Consider the following 19504-nt stretch of genomic DNA (forward strand, 5'->3'; position numbering starts at 1 on the left):
GGAGCTGCCTGCTTGAGAGCGCTATTTAATGATATGCACAAGCTTGAATGAAAGGTTGCCTGGGTAGCTGCATCCAGGCTCAGGGCACTGAAAAACTTACTCACTCAGTGATTGTTCAATTGGCAACGGGACACAATCTAGAATCAGCTGGGAAGGAAGTCTCAGTGAGGGGCTGTGTAGATCAGGCTGGCCTCTGGGTATGTCTGTGGGGATTGTCTTGATCTCTTTAATTGAGAAGGACAACCCAGGCTGAGAGTGGGCAGCACCTTTCCCCTGGTTTGGTGTCTGAACTAAGAGCAGAGAATGATACCTGAGCACTAAGCACGTGTGTGTTCGCTTTTCATGCTCTAAATTATGAATGTAATAAAACCAGCTGCTTCAAGCTCCTGCCCTGTGATTTCCCTGCAATGGCAGGCTGTAATCTGGAACTGTGAGCTAAAATAATCCTTTAGTCCTTTAAGGTTCTTGGGGGAAGGGGTCAGGCTAGTCTATCCTAGCAACAAAAGGGAACCCAGGGTGCTTGTTTTCATTCCTTGCTGCCTCAAAAACTCTGAGGCCAATCTTACTCCTAAACTACCGGTAGCAAGATAACTTCTCTTTATCATGTATGTGTGTGCACACGTGGTAATTATGTATTTGTGGTAACACGTGCACACGTGCGTGTGGAGATACATACATCCATACATATGCTTGTGAGACCAAAGGTTGGTGTTGAGCATCTACCTTAATTATTCTGCCTCTCATTGTTTTGGGACAAGGTCTCTTCACTGAGCTTGAAGCGTGCCCTTTTGATTAGCCTGGCTGGCCAGGAAGCTCCAAGGAGCCGCCCATTTCTGCCTACCCCACCCCAAGCCTGGAATTGCAGACACATGTAGCCATGACCACCAGCTTTTTACATTGTGCTGGGGATCTGAACTGAGATGTTTATGAACATGTTTCTAATTTTTTTTAATTTTTAAAAAGGATTTGTTTTTATTTTATGTGTATGAATGTTTGCCTGAATGTATACATGTGTGCCCTGAGTGTGCCTGGTGCCTGTGGAGGCCAGAGAGGGAGGGCATCAGATTCCATGGAACTGGAGTTACAGGTGATGTGAGGCACTATGTGGGTTCCAAGAACTGAACCTGGCTCCTCTGCAAGAGCAGCAAGCACTCTTAACCTCTGAGTCATCTCTCCAGCAAATTTCTTCTCTTTTATCATTTAGTAGCTCTGGGATTGTAGCTTAAGGTGATGTCCCAGTCTGGAAATTCTCTTTGGCTCTCTCTCTCTCTCTCTCTCTCTCTCTCTCTCTCTCTCTCTCTCTCTCTCTCTCTCTCTCTCTCTCCTAAAATCCATGCCATCTATTGTGCCTTTTATTTCCATTGTTATGTTTTTGACACTTAACCTTTCTACTTCAAAATTATTACTGTGGGGGCTGGAGAGGTAGCTCTCTGCAGTTCAGAGCACTTGCTGCTCTTCCAGAGAAAGATCCTAAGTATAAAATATCGCTAACAAAACACACACACACACACACACACACACACACACACACACACACACACACACCTGCCATGCTAGCCATGCTATACTACCTCACCACAAGCCCAAAGGAACAAAGCCAACCTTGTCAATCACCCATAGCCATGCTAAATTGGAAGGAAGAAAGTCCATATGGCCTCAACCCTTCACAAAAAACTATGGGCAACCGGGGGGGGGGGGGGGGGGGGGGGGGGTGGAGTGAGAGAAATACTCTTCCCCAGAGAAGAGCACACCAGTTGGTTATCCAATACCAAATGATAATCCCTAAAAACATATGTACACATAACATTTACCAGACTGAGCAGGGGATATTTGTATATTTAGGAATATATATTTATATACATAATCATATTAAGTGTATAACAACAATTAATGAAAAAAGAGGTCATGAATTTGAATGAGAACAAGGAGGGATAATGGGAGGACCTGGAAGGAGGAATGGGAAGGGGGAATGGTCTAATTGCCTTATAATCTCAAAAAACAAAAAAGTATCAAGATAAACATTTTCCATTATTAGGTTTATTATTAAATTATTTTGTCACTGTGGCACAAATCTGACTAAGACAAAATTCAAAAACAAAACCCTCCCAATACCAGGTGTGGTGGTACATGCCTGTATTCTCAGCTCTCAGGAGGCTGGGACATGAAGGCAAAACACTTGGGGTGGAGGTTAAAAGATTTCCCCCTGGGATGGATAGGAAGATAACCACTTGGAGTTGTGGTAGGAGAATGGCCAATTGGGTTGGGTAAGAGAATAATCACTTGAGGTGGGGCTTCCTTTCCTGCCTGAAGATCAAGAATGGACCAAAGAAGGGGGAACTACTCCCCATCCCATCCTGCCCTGTTTCAGAATATTATTTATACTGAAAAGATGTGTCTCTGCCTAAAATGCCTTCTGATTGGTTTAATAACCAGCAGGATGAGAGCCAGCCAGACATTGCCATACTAAGATGAGATAACTGAGCCATGTGGAGGAATATCGATTTAAAAAAATAATAATACTAGGTTAATTAAATAAGTTGTAAGAGCTAGGTGGGGGGGGGGGGAAGAGCTAGGTGGGGAAAAGCCTAATCTAAGGCCAAGCTTTCATAATCAAGTCTGCAGGGCATTATTTGCCAGCTGGCAGTCTAAAGATGTCTAACAAGAAAGCTTGCTACATCTGGTGCCCAACACTTGGTATGGCATGTAAATCCATACAGGGCCTGAAAAAGCTGGGGGAAAAAGGTTCTGGGTAGGCTTGGTGCTTGTGGCATACAGAGGCGAGTCTCCTTTAAGAGGCCCTGCAACTGAGCACTTGAATGGGAATGGGGTTTATGAGCAGCAGTGGTGTGCTACTTGGTGGAGAGAAACTGGAAAGAAGTGCTTACTGAGCCAGTGCAGAAAGACCAGCTCCAGGCATGAGGATCTGCTCTCGCCAACCCGAAGGGGGCAGAGCCGGCCAGGCTGGGTGCTAACCTGAGCCACCCAGAGGAAGGTGTGCCTAGCCTCCACTTTAGCTGACGTGGTAGGAGAAAGCTGCAGACACACAAAAAGTCAAGTCTAGAACAACAAAACCTCTAAACAGATAATGTATGTTTTAAAATGTGCTTAGATGCTGAAGAGAGGAAAGAAAGAAAACAGGTATAGTCACAGAAAGGTCAATAGATAGTTTTAAGATAATAACTTCTTTAAAGAGAGAATAAAGTAATACAAAAGGGAAAAAGTAACATAAAGATGGGAAATACACAGGGTGTCTGGATCCTGTATGGCACTTCGTTGGCTTTAAAATTTTTTAATGCTAATGAACAAAACCAATAGCTGCTGAGAGACACTGGATTATGGAAACTGCTCAATTAATCCAACCTATATGTTTGAATGGAATGAAGTTCAAAAGGATGTTGTGCTGGGAGAGAGGTTTTGCTTTTGTTCCCACAGGAAACAAAAAGCTATTTATTTCTTCAAAATTAATAAAGATCAGATTTGATCAAGGGAGACCTCCTGAAAATCTTGGCTACAGACATAAAGAAAGAAACAAAAGAAAACGGAAAGACGGGTCACATATATGCTGTCCTCTTGACACAGGAACAGCTCTGAGATTGGATGAGGAATGATAAATCTTGTTGGCTACAGAGTCCTGATGACTTAAATGTCATCATCTCACAAGGCATGGATAAAGTTTCATTATACAGTCAAAACAGACTTATAAAGTTGACAGACGCCTTTTTACCTGCTCATAGAACAAAAAAAAATCATCTTTAGCTAATTTGTGCACACCATACATTCCCTACTTGTGTTAATACAGATGTATATGCTACCTTTAAAAGTTTGTGTGTTTTCACTCCTCAGTTTGAATTACTCAATAAATAGAATTTTAATGCCAACAAAGCCTGTGTTTTCAGGAAAAAAAAAAAAAAGACCAGACACCAATAACAAGAAGTAGTCCAGGTGACCCAGCCTCTTAGAGTGCCTCTGCTGTGGTTTCCTCAAAAGTCTGCATCCACAACCATTTCAAGGAGGTTAGCTGAGATGGTGCAGCCTCCCAGGCTACTCCAGCCAGGACTTCAGATAAGTGCGGCACTTTCCCATCATGCAGAGACTGAACAAAAATAATACAGATAGCTGTCCAAGGATTTGACAGTTATCCCAGTTTTCTCAGGGTCCCCTAAAGATGCCATCACCTCCAGACAACAGGAAGCAGTCTAGAGAACACAACGTCATTTGGTGGATTATGGGTGTTGGAAACCAGCAGTCTGCTGACCCTGATGATGGGTAGGACATGCATGGCCCTGTCATCGCTTTGTGCTGTGTAGGGGACTCAGTTTCCCTTTTAAAGCAAGCGCCGCACACCCCCTCTCTCTTTCTGCTCTCTCTCTTTTGCTTTCTCTTTTGCTCTCTCTCTCTCCTGCTTTCGGTTGGCCCCCAGCTACCCCCCTCTTCCTCTCTCCTATCCCTCTCTCCCCTCTCTCCTCTTCTGTTCCCAGTGCCTCTGTGTCTCTTCCCTTCTCCCTCGCTCCCCTTTCTAAATAAATGGTTGCAAGTTGTTACTAGTCATGGTCAGGAGGAAAAACTAAGCAAAAACAGATTCAGGGATTTCTTTCTGAAAATAAAACAGGGGGCATATAGGAATGATAGGTTAAAAGGATAGATTGTTGAATCTACTTTTAAACTAAAAAAGCAAATATTTTACAATACTATTGTTTTTGTATATTTATATAAATTTAATGTTTTTTGTTATATTGTATATGTGTTTCTACTCTTGTTTTAGATATTTTTGTATATTGATACAAACTTAAAGTTATTTTTGTTATGTTATACACACACACACACACACACACACACACACACACACACACACACATTCCTTTTCTTTTTTGTTTGTTTGTTATTCAAGACAAGGTTTCTCTATGTAGTTTTGGAGCCTGTCCTGGAACTTACTCTGTAGACCAGGATGGCCTTGAACTCACAGAAATCCACCTGTCTCTGCCTCCTGAGTGCTGGAATTAAAGGCATGCACCACCATCCAGCCTGTATATACATACATACATATTTCTACTCTTGTTTAAGGTGTTGTAGCTATGCAGCTCATTTAACAATGTAATATAAATTTCTAATCCTTGAAAGTTATCTCTATAAACTATTTAGGATAATTAAGAAATGCAGATTAGTGGTCATCTATAACAAACTTATAGTCAGGTATGTTTTCAATATTAAAAATATATTTTAGATAGATGGATGGTCTTCAAACACAACAAAGACCTACAGAAAATGGCATTTAAGATGTTTTAATAATATAAGGCTTTTCACAACAGTGAGACACATCTGCTCCTGACAACACCAATCTACTTTAAAAAAAGGACATTGGGCATTGAAGAACCTCCATATGGAGTTTGCTTTCAATATGAAAAAGCTAGCCATTTGAGCAAGAAACTGCCCTTGCCTTGACTGCTGACGGAGTGCTGTCCAATTGGACAAGCAGGACACAAAAGAAGGTGACTGCTAAACTTTGCCAAGACAAGGTAGTACAGTCCTTCAAAATTCCTGCTTCACAGAAAAGTCTGTCAGATGTTTTAGGTCTATAAACCAAAGATGGATGCCCCAACATTGCAGAAGAACCTTAGGTAGCTGTCCAGGCAAGCATCTGTTCCTGTCATTTTTATAGTTTTGGAAGTTGCACTTCCTGTTTACTCAGGTAATATTATATCCTTCTCAGGTCTCTGATGGGGTTAAAGACTAGATAATTATAGCCACAATTTTCCTTTTTACAAAATTCAGAAAAGAAATTTACATAAGAAATGTAAAGTGCATAAGGTTGAGAGACATAGAAGCTTAAGTTGTTTATCTAAGAAGATGTTTTAAGGTCTAACAAGATATGTTTTAGGCTGGTAATACATTATGATAAAAAGTGGCTTAAGAGCCATCCATTGCTGGAGGGAGTGCAAACTTGTAGAGCTGCTCAGAAATCAGTATAGTGATTTCTCAGAAAATTAGGATCAACCTACCTCAAGACCCTGTAATACCACTGTTGGACATATACCCAAAGGAGGCACATTCACACCACAAGGTGTGCTCAACTGTGTTCATAGAAACATTATTTGTAATAGCCAGATCTTGGACACAGCCATCAACTGAAGAATGGATAAAGAAAATTTGCTATATTTACACAATGCAGAACTACTCAGCTGTAAGAAACATTGACATCCTAAAAATTCACAGGCAAATAAACAGAACTAGAAAAAAAATCATCCTAAGTGAGGTAACCCAAAACCAGAAAGACAAATATAGTATGTATTCACTCATAAGTAGATAACGCAAAAGATACCCAGCCTACAATCCACAACCCCAAAGAAGTTTGAACCCTCTTTCAGAAACATATGGAAGCAGATGCAGAAACCCACAACTAACCAATGGGCCAACCTCCTGAAGTACAATCAAAGTGAGGAGGGGAAACCCACAGAATCAGCTGACCCGAGCTAGTGAGATATCACTGACTTAGGTCTGACAAATAGGGAACATGCATAAAACTGAACTAGATTCCCTTAATATAGGTGACAATGGTGTGGCTGGGACAATATAAGAGGCCACTGGCAGTGGGTCCAAGACCTAACTCTAATGCACACACTGACTTAGTGGAGTGTAGCACACGCACTACGATTTGTTTTAGGAATCGGGTGAAGGCCTAGAGATTGAAATAAAGAGACAAGACAGTGGGTCATTTGTTCAATGGTAATGTTGGAATGCCATTTATTGAGGGGATGGATAGAGCTTAAATACTGATTTACAGCATAGTGGAAAATTACAGGATTTTTAGGCTTAGCTCCTCCCCACGAGGTGTGTTGTCACGAGGTGTGTGCTATCAAAATGGGAAGAGTACCAACACAGGTTTGGGGCAAGGAGTTCCAGCCGACAGCTTCAGGCTTGCTCAAGGTGCCTCGGGGGTTCATGCAGGGCCCTACAGTGGAGCCTATTCTATATGGAGAGATAACTTACCCAGCCTAGACACAGTGGTGTGGGGGTTAAGAGGTGCCTTTGGTCCTGCCTTAACTAGATGATGGGACAGACTTAAACTTCCTAGAGGAGGCCTTACCCTCTCTGTGGAGCATATGGGGGGGGGGGAAGAGTGGGAGGAGAGGAGAGAGGGGGAACTGGAATTGGAATGTAAAAAAATAAATTAATAAAACAAGTGTAAAAAAGTGGTTTAGGTATAAAACTTTAGACTGCCTAAGATAGGATAGATAATACAGTACTTTCAATATGCGAAATGCAAATGGACTAGAGATTGTGAATATAATTCTTACCTGATAATTGTTCTTATTGTATATAGTTTTACCATGTTAGAGTTAAAACCTTTCCTTTTTAATTAGACAAGAGGGAGGAATGTTTTGAAATATTTGTTTATACTGTAAAGATGTGTCTCTGCCTAAGGCTCCTTCTGAATGGCTTAATAAAGAGATAAATGCCAATAGCTAGGCAGAAGAGAATAGGCAGGACATCTAGGCAGGGAGAGAGAAACTGGGAAGAGGAATCTAGGTGCATAATTTTACCAGCAGACTTGGAACAAGTCAGATGTACATACTAAAAAGAGGTAACCAAGCCACGTGGAAGAATATAGATTTTAAAAATGGGCTAATTGGGAACAAGCCTAAGCTAAGGCCAAGCTTTCATAATTAATAATAAGTCTCCAGGCATTATTTGTGGGCTGGTGGTCCAAGGATAGACTGACAAGAAAGCTTGCTACACTGTCCTTTGATCTGCTCCCCCTCCCCCCAAATTCTGGTACTAGGCAAGCCTCAGTCCTGACCTTCCCAAGATGTGTGCACTTACAGGGTTGTTTGGTCTTGTTTAAGGTTTTGGGGTTTGTTGTTGCTTTGTTTTGTTGTTTGTTTGTTTTTGTTTTGTTTTTTGACAAGGTCTCACTTAGTTCCAACTGTCCTCAAGTCATCAAGTAGCTGAGAATGACTTTGAACTTCTGATCCTTTTGCTTCTATAGACTCAGTGCTGAGATCACAGCATGTGCCACCAGCCCAAGTTTTATGAGGTATTACAGATCTAACTCATGGCTTTGAGTATGACAAGTAAGCACTCTGCCAAGTGAGCTACATCCCTAGCCCCAGCCCCAGTGTGTGTATTTTTTATTTTTCTCTCCTCCAACCACTTGATCACAAAGGCTAAACTGGTGTACAGAAAAGAGAAGGGGTAAGCCTGGGGTAGCTGAGCATAACCCACTCTAGCCAATGAGATGTGAGCAGCAACAGAGTCCTTCCTGTCCCCATCTTCATGCAGAGATGATAAGTGTCAACAGAGGGGAGGCTCTGTCAGTCAAGCCTATAGAAGAGAGTCAGGTTCTCTACTAACCCAAGGTGGCTGTGCTGTAGAGCATGGGATAAATGCCGTTGTTTAAACTCACAAACATTTGGAGTACGTTCTGGGGACACAATGGTAAATGCAAAAGACAGCCTTCCCTCTGAGCTAGATTTTGGGAAAGCAGAGACAGAAACAGGCTCAGACAAATTCACTAGAAAATATTGGACAAGGTTAAGTGTGAATGAAATAAAGGCAAATTGATGGCAAAGGAGATGGCAGGTTGGAAGGAGTGCATGTGTTAGAATGACTAGAAAAATTTCTTTGGAAAGTTGTGTGAAATTGAACTTAGATTGTGTTTTGTTTTAACAACTGGAGAGATGGTTCAGTGGTGAAGAGGAATCCAACACCCTCTTCTGGCCTCTGAGGATACATGAATACATGTAACATATACATACAGACACATGCACACACACATAAATAAAAATAAGTATATATTTTAAAGCCAGCTAGTCATGCTAAAATTGGTATAGAATGCACGGCCTCTATACCACAAACTCGATGTCCCTGTTGGTTGTGTGTGTGCTGGGGGTGGAATGTAGCTCATTGGTAGAGGTGTTTTTTTGTTTTGTTTTGTTTTGTTTTTTGTTTTTTAATTTATTTTATATAACAAAGTCCATTTAAATGAAAACAAACATTTATAGACAATATTTGGGAATTTGGGCATTATTCTTTCCAAACTACTTCCTGCTGGTAAGGGGCACTGTCGTGGGGGATTTGAAGAAGATTCAGAAATCCTGGCTGTAGTCTGTAAGGCTGCTTTGTCCAGCTGTTTTGAATCTAGGATCACCTCGTACTCTGTTTCAGGCGGTCTGGCTTGATCAAACCACATTAGTCTGGAAGGAATCCACATCTTTTCATTTTCTGTGGAAACAAAAATAGAAATCCTTTTCCCCGGTAACTTGTCCTTCAACTTAAATATTGTAGTCAAAGCATTTTTTTTATTTAATTTATTATTTTACATGTCGATCTCAGTTCTGGTAGAGGTGTTAATTAGCATGTATTAGTAAAGGTTCAATTACCAGAACTTCCCCCCCCACACACAAACAAAACCATAGTCAAGCACATCCTTGCTACATGGCTTTTTTTTGGGAGGGGTCAAGGAAGGATTAAGACAGGGTTTCTCTGTGTAGCCCTGGATATCCTGAGTTTGGAGTCTTTAAGAACAGAAAGAAAGGGCCGGAGAGATGTCTCATGAGCTAAAAGTGCTTGCTGCTCTTGCAGAGGACCTGGATTCTATTCCCAGTACCCACACCAGATTACCCACAACTACCTATAACTCCAGCTCCAGGAGATTCAACACCCTTTGGCTTCTGAGGGCACTGCACACATGTGATACATACAAATTCATGCACACACACACACAAGCACACACACACACAGCTACACACAAAAATAAACTGTCTTGTTTTAATCCCAATACTGAGACGCAAAGATGGGAGATCTCTGTGAGTTCAACCAGCCTGGTCTATGAAGCAAACTTTAGGACAACCAGAGCTACATAGGAAGACCCTGTCTCAAATAAATAAATAAATACATAAACAAGCAAATAAATAATGTTTTAAAATAACATAAAGAGATAAATAATAACATAAAGAACATAGAGATCATAAAGAACATAAATGAGGAATTCACAAATCCACATACTGTATAATGATTTGAAAAGGGCTCAGAAAGATGATGGAGGGAGATAGAGTCACATGATAGCCAGATGGGTAGAAAATGGATATGGATGGATTGGAGGATAGTTAAGGATAAATAGGTGTGATAATGGGGAGAATGTAAACATAAATACATGGGTGGATGCATGGATGGATATCATATAGACAGATAGTGTCAAATCTTGGATGGTTGGAAACCCAAACCCATTTTTGATCACTAGATGGAAGCCAAATATTTTCTATTTGTTACATGGATGCTCTTTCTTTTTTTTTTTTTTTTTTTTTTTTCTATTACGGTTTATTTCTGTCTATGTGTGTGAGAGTGGGTGCATGTGCCCTCAGGAGCCAGAAAAGAGGATCAATTATTTCGGAGCTCGAGTTACAGGCAGTGGTGAGCAGACAGACAAGGGTGCTGGGAACCAAACTCAGGTCCTCCAGTAAGAGCAGAAAGCTCTGTTAAGCCCAGAGCCATGTCTTTAGCTCCCTGATGCCTTTTCCTAGTGATATAAATTTAAAGGCATTCATATTCTTCACTGAGAAATAGATGGGTCTTTGAGTCCACAGAGTAGCACAGCCCTTCCTGGCAAGGATGGCTACAGACTGCACAAACTGCTATGCAAAGCTGTTAATGCCTTTGGTTCAGGCATGACCAGGGAAGGTCTAGAGAAGCCCAATCCCCAAGCTGCCATCTAGGAAGCAAGGGCTTCCTCCCTTGCTTAATACACAACCAAAGTTACCACACCCTTTTGTGGGTCACAGTGGAGAAAAGCAGGAGGTACAGCATACAAGGTAAGAATCTTTTGTCTTAAAGGATCCTGAGGTCAGGCTTAGGACCTACTCTGACTTATTCTATGGTATGGAAAGTGATTTTTCAGTCTATGCCCTAAGAGACGCTGTTTTAAAGAGAGCTTTGGGCTCTGTTTAGGGAGGAGGGATGTAATGAGAAAAGAAAACTGAGGAGGCTCAGTGCTGATGGGGACAGGTTTGTTTTGGAATAAACCTGAGAAGACCTTTTATCAGAGAAGGTGAGAGAGAACAAAACTTTCCTTACAGGTGAGGGGTTTTATCAGTACTGGGGATCAGGGCTGCCAAAAGGATAGAGATCTGGTTTTGGTCAGGCAATGTTAATGATTAAACTAGAATATGCAGGAATGATGTTAGCAATGTTGACTTTAGGACATTGGAACTTTGTTGCAGGAGGGGGCTGCTGTTGATGCTGGACAGTAGTGGAGGAGGGCACTGTCCAGCTGGAATTGAGTTTCCTCTCAAGGATGAGTATAGCCCATCTCAAGGATGGACCCACAAACTTCACCATTTGTCAGGCACCAACCATGCAATTCAGACTATAAGTTTGCCAGAGGGAAATAAGATGATGGGGGAACATGGATATTTTTAAATCTTTGAAACCAGGCCAAAGAACTGACTGGCCACAGCAAACCAAGGAATGGGTGTAACTCCTGGACACCTTATATTGGCGCACTTCACACTAAGATGGCATGGCATGGCCCATCAACCTGACATCCAGTGTGCGCACAGAACCAACTGTCAGAAAACATTTCTCCGTCCCTGGGGCTTCAAGTAGGTTGGTCCCCTGCTGCCCACTGGATTGCCTGCTGGACCTGGATGGACACACACACACACACACACACACAAACACACACACACACACAATGCCTGCTCCCACTTGTTTCCACTCTTATCTAGACTCCACCCAGGAAGCCTGTCTTTCAGCTGGGATCCTCCCTTGAGTCACAGCAGCAACTTCGTCCCTGGGTTGGTGAATCTCAGTTTCTTATCTAGACAGATTCAATTGACATTTCTATCAGCTCACTTATAAAACCCTTTGCACTCCACTGTAGCCTCTTGCATTCATGCTGTAAGACATGTAGTAGGCACTTATAGAAAGCTAAATTTACTGTGTGTAGTGTGATAGAAGAATTAAGATTGGAATCAAAGAATCTCTGTTAACCTCAGCCAGATTTCCAAAAGAGGCAAATTGTCAGAGAAACTTCTGCTACAGAAACCACCAGGCCTCCTGAGGTGCAGAGGGTGAGTCACTCCTCAGGTCTTCAGATCGTTCTGCATTACATTTGAGGAAGGCTCCATTCTTTAAGACATGGGTGGTTCTTCTGGCTATCAGTGAACATGAACCTGGCTCTGGGTAGGGCCTCAATCACACGATTCTTGTTCTACAGCTTGATAAAATGAACATGATGATCTAAACAATTGCCCCTGTGCCTTGAAGTACATGGACACTAGGTTAAGCATCTCTATACTGTTCCAGTTTTAGTATCTGTATGCCAAAGAGAGCACGATAGGTAATTTCTCAAAGGAGCCATCTAGCTGCTACCACTAATGTGTTACTATCAGAAAACATATTCTAAGTTGTCTAGTCTTTCAATGATTCAACAAAAGGCTAGAATCCAGATATTTAAGTGAAATTATTTGAACTCTGCCACAAATTTTCATTTTTATTTTACTTTTTGAGACAGGATCTTACTGATGGGACTAGAACTGGTTTATAAACTAGGCTGGCCTTGATTGACCTCACAAAGATTCACTTACCTCTGCTTCCTGAATGCTGGGATTAAAAGTGTGTACCACCATATCTGGCCTGCAACTTTTTAACAAATTTAAATACTGACAGACCTGGAGTTTGATGTGGTTCATGTCCCTTGTTTTTGCAAATTGTTAAATTCTAATGACATTTTCGTCTCAATCTGGCCAAATCCCCTCCATTTCCTGTTAAGAAAATAGGCTGACTAACCACATATATGTATAGTGAGTTATCCAGGCCAAAGTTGGAAAGCAGAGGCAATCACAAGGGATACTGCGTGCTATTATTGTGAAATCGTATTATTAATGCGGTTGGTTCAATCCTGTAACACTTAATTAATAGCAGAATCTAGATCTCATTTCTAGTCTACCACCGTGGATCTTGCCTGCCAAGCTGTCATTCATATTCATTTGATTTAAAAGCAAAGCACTCGCGCGCGCGCGCGCGCGCACACACACACACACACACACACACACACCTACCTCTGACTCATCTGCCCTAGTTTCAGCAGGCCTATTCTCAAGAATGCTGCAGAAAAAAGTGATTGAAGTCGAAAACATTAGACATGAGGTGGCAGTGAGGCACACATGAATTCCCAGTATTCAAGAAGCAGAAGCAGGAGGATCACCATGAATTCAAAGCCAGCTAGTGCTGCATTACTGAGTTCTAGGCCAGCCTGTGCTACAAAATTGAGAGTATGTCTGGGAATGTAGCTCTGTTGGTAGAGTGCATACCTAGCAGGATGTGTTTTGGTATGAGACGCACTAGGGAGATGGGAGGTAAGAAGATCACAAATTCAATGCCCCTGTGGCTGTGTGTGTGCTTCGGGTGAAATCCAGTTCGGTGGTACTTGTATTCTTGATTAGCATGTGTGGATCTCAGGTTCAATTACCAGAACTGCCCTGCCCCCCCCCCACACACACACACACACAAAAACCATAGTCAAGCACATCCTTGTTACATGACATTTTGGGGAGGGAGAGGTGATAGAGACAGAGTTTCCTGTGTAGCCCTCGCTATCCTGGAACTTGCTTTTGTAGACCAGGCTAGCCTCAAACTCTTGTCTGCCTCTGCTTCTTCTGAAGTGTTGGGGATTAAAGGCAGGCACCAGCACCGCCCAGCTACGTGGCTTATTTTGAGGCCAGCCTGGGCAACAAGAGGCCTTGTCTGTGAAGCAACGTCAAAAACAACAAATAAAACTCCAGCAGTGTGATTTTGTCTCAAAGGGGTAAAAAATAGTCATGAACTGGAAGTTCAAAAGAGGAAGTTGTGTCACAAAGATCAAGGGGGTTGCCAGAATGCTAAACTAAGGCGCATCCCAAGTCCTGGGAAGCAGAAAGTTCAAAAGTAACTTCCAAGTACTCCCGGCTGGGGATCACCGGCGTTTTTGGAGGCGTGCTTTCCCGGCAGCAACATTCAAGGGAAGCTCGCCTAGGCGAGCACGAGCAGGTAGGGCAGCGGCCGCAGGCAGCAGCGCGAGAGCGCCAGCCAGGCCAGCAGCGGGTCACGTGACCGGCCAACATGGCCGCCCGCGGAGACTGCCGCCGGGAGGGGCCGGAGCCGGAGCCGGAGCCGGAGCCGGAGCCGGAGCCCGGGCCGGAGCCGGGGCCCGAGGCAGGCCTCGAGTCGGGGGAAGAGTTCGAGATCGTGGACAGGAGCCAGCTTCCGAGCCACGGCGAGCTGCGGAGAGTGGCGCGGCCTCGAGCGGCTGACGGCTGGTCGGCGCCCATCCTGACACTGGCGCGCAGAGCCACCGGGAACCTGTCGGCGAGCTGCGGGAGCGCGCTGCGCGCGGCCGCGGGGCTCGGAGACGGCGGCGGCGGGGAGCGCGCAGGTAGGCCGGGGTCCCGCGGGCCGGGGCTGCTACAGGGCTGGGGGAGAACTGGACGGGCTGCGCCGCCGACCTGGTCCGCGCCGCGCGGGGTTCTGAGTGTGGTGCGACCCAGCGGGAGAAGCGCGAGACAGAGTGGCTGCGGTCGGGAACTGCCCTCCCACCCTGTGTGTGTCTTTGTGAACCCCAGAACAGGAGGCATCGTGATCACGGATTGACTTTAAATAAGAGGATTAGATAAGAGGCTCAGATGGAACGTCATCTGTGCTTATGTTTTGCATAGTTGAGAAACGAAGTGTGGTGCTGGTCCCCTGTTATCACTACCCCCCCCCCCCCCCCCCCGCTGCTAGCCGGTTGTGCACCTGCGACCGAGGTTGACAGCGTATTCCAAAGTTGGTGAGAGCAGCGAGTCAGTCAGGAGGTTTTGGTTCCCTTTATACTCCACCACTAACCGCCCTGCGGGATGTGAACAAGCATCACCCCTCCTACTCTAATTTCCCAACCTATAAAATGGGGGTTTTATTTTTTTTTTAATCAGCCACCTTGTAAAACCGGTTCAGCTCTTATGACCTAGATTAGATTATTTTATTTTTTTACTTCTGGCCATGGTGATGCAGGTGTGTACTGCCCGCACAGCGTGTTAATGTACTCAATACTGTGCTAATTTTAATGCCGTGGTGTTTGTGTTCCTAAACCTATCCAAAAATACAGTATTAAAAGATAGCTATGGTTTCCGGCGTTGTGTTGCTCTCCTTTAATCCCAGCACTCAGGAGGCAAAGGTAGGTGGATCTCTGTGAGTTTGAGACCCTCCTGCTCTACATAGTGAGCCCCTTTCTCAAAATAAAAAATAAATAACGATGCTTCACGTGGTTAGGGCACTTACTGTGAATGGACCATGCAGACTTCAAGTTGCTGTGGTAGAGTGAGTATTGACTATAAATGCCTGAGACTTCTTGCATGCAATAGACTTCGTTATTCGGAGTTTACTTAAAAACAAGCAAACAAAAATATTTCTTGGTAATAAATTAACCTTGATTTACTGTAACTTTTCTGTGTTATAACCTTTACTTTTTTGCGTGTAAATGGGCTCATATGTGTTTGTACATGTGTTTGTGCACTTGAAGACCAAAGTCAATGTTGGGTATCTTCCTCAACTGTTCAATGCCCCCACCTTATTTTTGAGACACGGTCTCTCACTAAACCTGGAGCTCACCAATTGGCCACACTGTTCAACAAGACCCAGGTGTCCTTCCATCTCCGCTATCTCAGCACTGGAAATAGTATCAGATGCTGCCATGCCCAGTGTTTAGTGATGGGGCTCTGAACTGAGGCCTTCATGTTTGCAAGGCAATCACTTTTTCATCTCTCCAGCCCTGCTATTTTGTATTACCATGCATGTCGTGGTGTACCTGTGGAGGTCAGAGGATACCTTTTGGGAGTCAGTTCTCTCCTACTATGTGAGTAGACCTCAGATCACCAGCCTTATCAACAAGTGCCTTTCCCTCTGAGACATCTCACCAGCCCTGTTTTGTTTTACTTTTTGATTTTTTTTTTTATGTATATAATGGCCTACCTGCATGTATGACTACATGCCAGAAGAGAGCACCTGATCTCATTATATATGGTTGTGACCCACCATGTGATTGCTGGGAAATGAACTCAGGACCTCTGGAAGAGCAGCCAGTGCTCTTAATCTTTGAGCAATCTCCCTAACCCAACTTTTTGATCCTTATAACAACAGCTTAAAACACACACACATTATATACCTAATAAAAAATATTTTCTGCTGGGCAGTGGTAACACATGCACTTGGAAGGCAGAGGCAGGTGGATCTCTATGAGTTTGAGGACAGCCTGGTCTACAGAGTGAGTGCCAGGACAGGTTCCAAAGCTACACATAGAAACCCTGTCTTGAAAAAGAAAAAAGAAAATTCCTTCTTTATATCTATATCTTACCTATTATCTATCTAAAGTTGTTTTGGTTTTAGTTTTTACTTAAGCCTTTTGGCTAAGGGCAAAGATACATAGAGAACAGACAACAGTCCCCAAATCTCATGAAGCTTGGGTGAGACTACAAAGGGGCTGGTTAATGAATGCAGGGTAGACTTGGATAGGAGGAATGGTTTCTGGAATTCTGCAACATAGTTAGAATAGCTAAGATCTGCAACAACTAGTAAATATTTTCTAACAGCTAATGGAGAGATTTTAAATGATCCCAACACCAAGAAAGGGAAGCAGGTGGTGAATATGCAAATCTCCCTGATGATCACTTGTATACATAAAATAAAATGTCAGTGTACCCCTTAAATATGTACAGTTACTGTTACAGTTTAAAATATAGGTTGGTAAGATGGCTCAGTGGGTAAAGCTGCTTGCCTCCAAGTTTAATTATTTGAGTTTAATCCCCAGGACCCACAGAGTAGGAAAGAACAGACTCTTACAAGTTAATCTCCACTCACTGTATGTGTGCCATGGCTATACACAAACTACCCCACAATGCACTAAATAGATAAAATACATATGTGTATTGTAACTAAGATTCATTAGCTCAGGCCTAGAAGGTCAAGATCATTACTATCACTCTTCTGCTCCACATCCTGTCCCACTGGAAACAACACAGACAGAGCTGTCACTTGTGCTAATAATGTCTTCTAGAACATGCCCCCCATCCCACCCCACCCCATGGGTAATATTTGTCAATCCCACCAAATGAGAGTAAAAACCATTACCCAAATTCTTTGTTCAAATTAAGCAAGCTTTATTTCCTGTCAGACAGGGCTATCTCCCTAAAATGGGGTTTGAGAAAATAGCATCAAACATAGGAGAAGGTGGGATTTATATTAGCTCCAAAACTGCAAGGCTAGGGGGTTCCCAAGGAGTTTTGGTTATGTAGGAACTTGATAGAAGATGTCAAGATTATTTGGTAGGACATCTCAGGGTGGAGGTCAGGGTATAGGGTGTGGAACATGTCAAATTCCAGAAAATGGGTCAAAACATGGTCAAACCCAAGTTTTACAGAAAATAAGAGTGAACTATTTGTCCTAATAACAAGATGGTTCCTAATCTTAAAATGAGTCAGGCTGGTCCATCATCACATTTCACAATTAACTTTTTCAATGTAGAAGGAATACATACTACAATATGATAAAGGGCATAATATAGTGAGTGCATAAGCCAGTGGTTGTGACTTACCCCTACCAGAGTTTTATTATGATCCTTGACTCTGCGCCTGCAGCAGTACAGCAGGTTTTTGTACAGGGCTGTCTCACAGTGCATGAGGAATGCAGTTTTGCAACAGTGTTGTTTTTTCATATCTGCTCCATAGCGGCTATACAGGATCCTACTGACCGCTTCAGCTGCTAACTGTCTGCAAGGCCACCTCTGCCGACACCTAGTTGCAGAGGCTGCAGCCAGGGGAGCCTTCCCATCCCACCACTCCTGTAGGATGACAAATGTTGTTCTAACTAAGTCTCTGTCCTTTTACTTTACCCCAGGTGCTGGGATAAAAACTTGCTAGCTCGGAGAGGCAGAGAGAACAGCCAGGTGATCTTCCTCATGTGCAGTCATCTCAAAGAGAGACCCTCTCCTACCACTCTGAAAACAAAACTCTAGCCAGATGCCCATCCCTCTACTTCCCTGACCTCCCAGCTTTCCCCTATGGTTACTTCCGATCAACTGGTTGCCTGCTCCGCCTCTCTACCTATTTTATTTAATGCAATCTCAGGGTTCACAGTGTGATCAAATATCCTGCAAACTGGCCTTGGGAATTCTTCTCTTGTAGTCTTGTTCTTGATCAGTCATCAACTGAAGCATTGTTATATAGCTCATGCTGTTTATCAATAGATAAAACATACCTGTGCCTCTCCAGACGTATAATTGATATCTGATGAACAGGTGTGTATCTGGAAAAGCCCTGTTTTCCTTTTAGGGCAATGACATAAAGTGTAGACAACACTTAACAGTGTGCTTACTGAATGCCACAATCGTGTTAGAGCTGCATTTAAACCATCACCACCCTTTAACTCCAGTTCCACAGCAGCCTGAATGGTGGTAGGACTGGCTTCGTGGATGTGGATTCAGTGCAGCCACTGTGGCCAAAGGGCAGGGTTTACAGAAGCCCTATGCTTGGAGTTGATGGTAATTTATTTCAGTGAGGTGTCAAGTCCCATTCCTGTAATCCTAGCACTAAAGAGATTGAGGCAGGAGAATTACTGTAAGTTTGAGACTAGCTTGGCCTACTCCTGTCATTCCCCCACCCCAAAAAAGAATTATACAAGAATACATTTCTTTGAATTTGTTGAGGTTTTTTTTTAATTTTTCCATGTATATATGTATGTGCCTGGGTAAATTTATAAGTGTAAGTACTTGCAGACTCCAGAAGAGGGCATCAGATCTCCTGGAGCTGGCATGAGGGGCCTTATGCAAGTGCTGGGAACCAAACTCAGATCCTCTGAAAGGTGAAGTGAGTACCTTTTAATGGGCCCTGCCAAGGTATGCCACTAAGCAAAAACTGTAGGTGCAACAGAGTTAATGCAAGAGGTTTATTGGGGGAGGGAGAGAGGGAAACATCGAAAAGCCATCTCAGAGTGAGGATGAGAGATACAGACAGAGAGAACAGGGAAGAAGAGAGGTGAGAGACAAGAAAACCAAGAGAAGAAAGAGGAGAGAAGAGGCAAGAGAGCTAAGAGAGAGACTGTGCCCGGGGGACACCTTTAAAGGGTGAGCATTGGCATAGCTGATGGTGGAAAGGCACCTGGTGACAGGTGATGACATGACCTAACAACCACAGCGGCTGGGGCAGGGAGCATGGCAGGGGCCCTTAGATCCCCAACTGCCTTCTTGGAAACTTCCCCCTAACACTCCTCAACTCCACTGTAGCCATGAGTGGCCAGGAAGGGCAGGGACAGAGCCCCTTTGAGGGCAGGAACTGCTGGGTTGGGGTGTGTATGTCTCCACAGGTCAGCCATGTTTGAACCCATCAGTTCATAATCTACACACACTATTAAGGCCTAGGAGAAGCAGTACTGCAGGCCAGGCCTTCTGTTAGCCTCTCAGTGATGAGAATGGCAGAGTTCAGGAGCAGAAGTTGAATGGTAGCAG

At 43.5% G+C, this 19504-nt stretch overlaps 2 protein-coding genes across 2 annotated transcripts in view; both read left to right on the forward strand.

Annotated features, from left to right (window-relative positions):
• Canx (calnexin) overlaps positions 1 to 19504 on the forward strand; it is a 1018992-nt gene that overhangs the window by 869939 nt on the left and 129549 nt on the right. The gene's annotated exons all lie outside the window — the stretch shown is intronic.
• Rufy1 (RUN and FYVE domain containing 1) overlaps positions 14080 to 19504 on the forward strand; it is a 43591-nt gene continuing 38166 nt past the window's right edge. The window contains exon 1 of the mRNA XM_051180775.1: positions 14080 to 14407. Coding sequence (XP_051036732.1) covers positions 14095 to 14407 — 313 coding nt within the window. The 5' untranslated portion in view covers positions 14080 to 14094. The remainder of the gene's footprint in view (positions 14408 to 19504) is intronic.

Source organism: Phodopus roborovskii, unplaced genomic scaffold, assembly GCF_943737965.1.
Source record: "Phodopus roborovskii unplaced genomic scaffold, PHOROB, whole genome shotgun sequence".
NCBI lineage: Eukaryota > Metazoa > Chordata > Mammalia > Rodentia > Cricetidae > Phodopus > Phodopus roborovskii.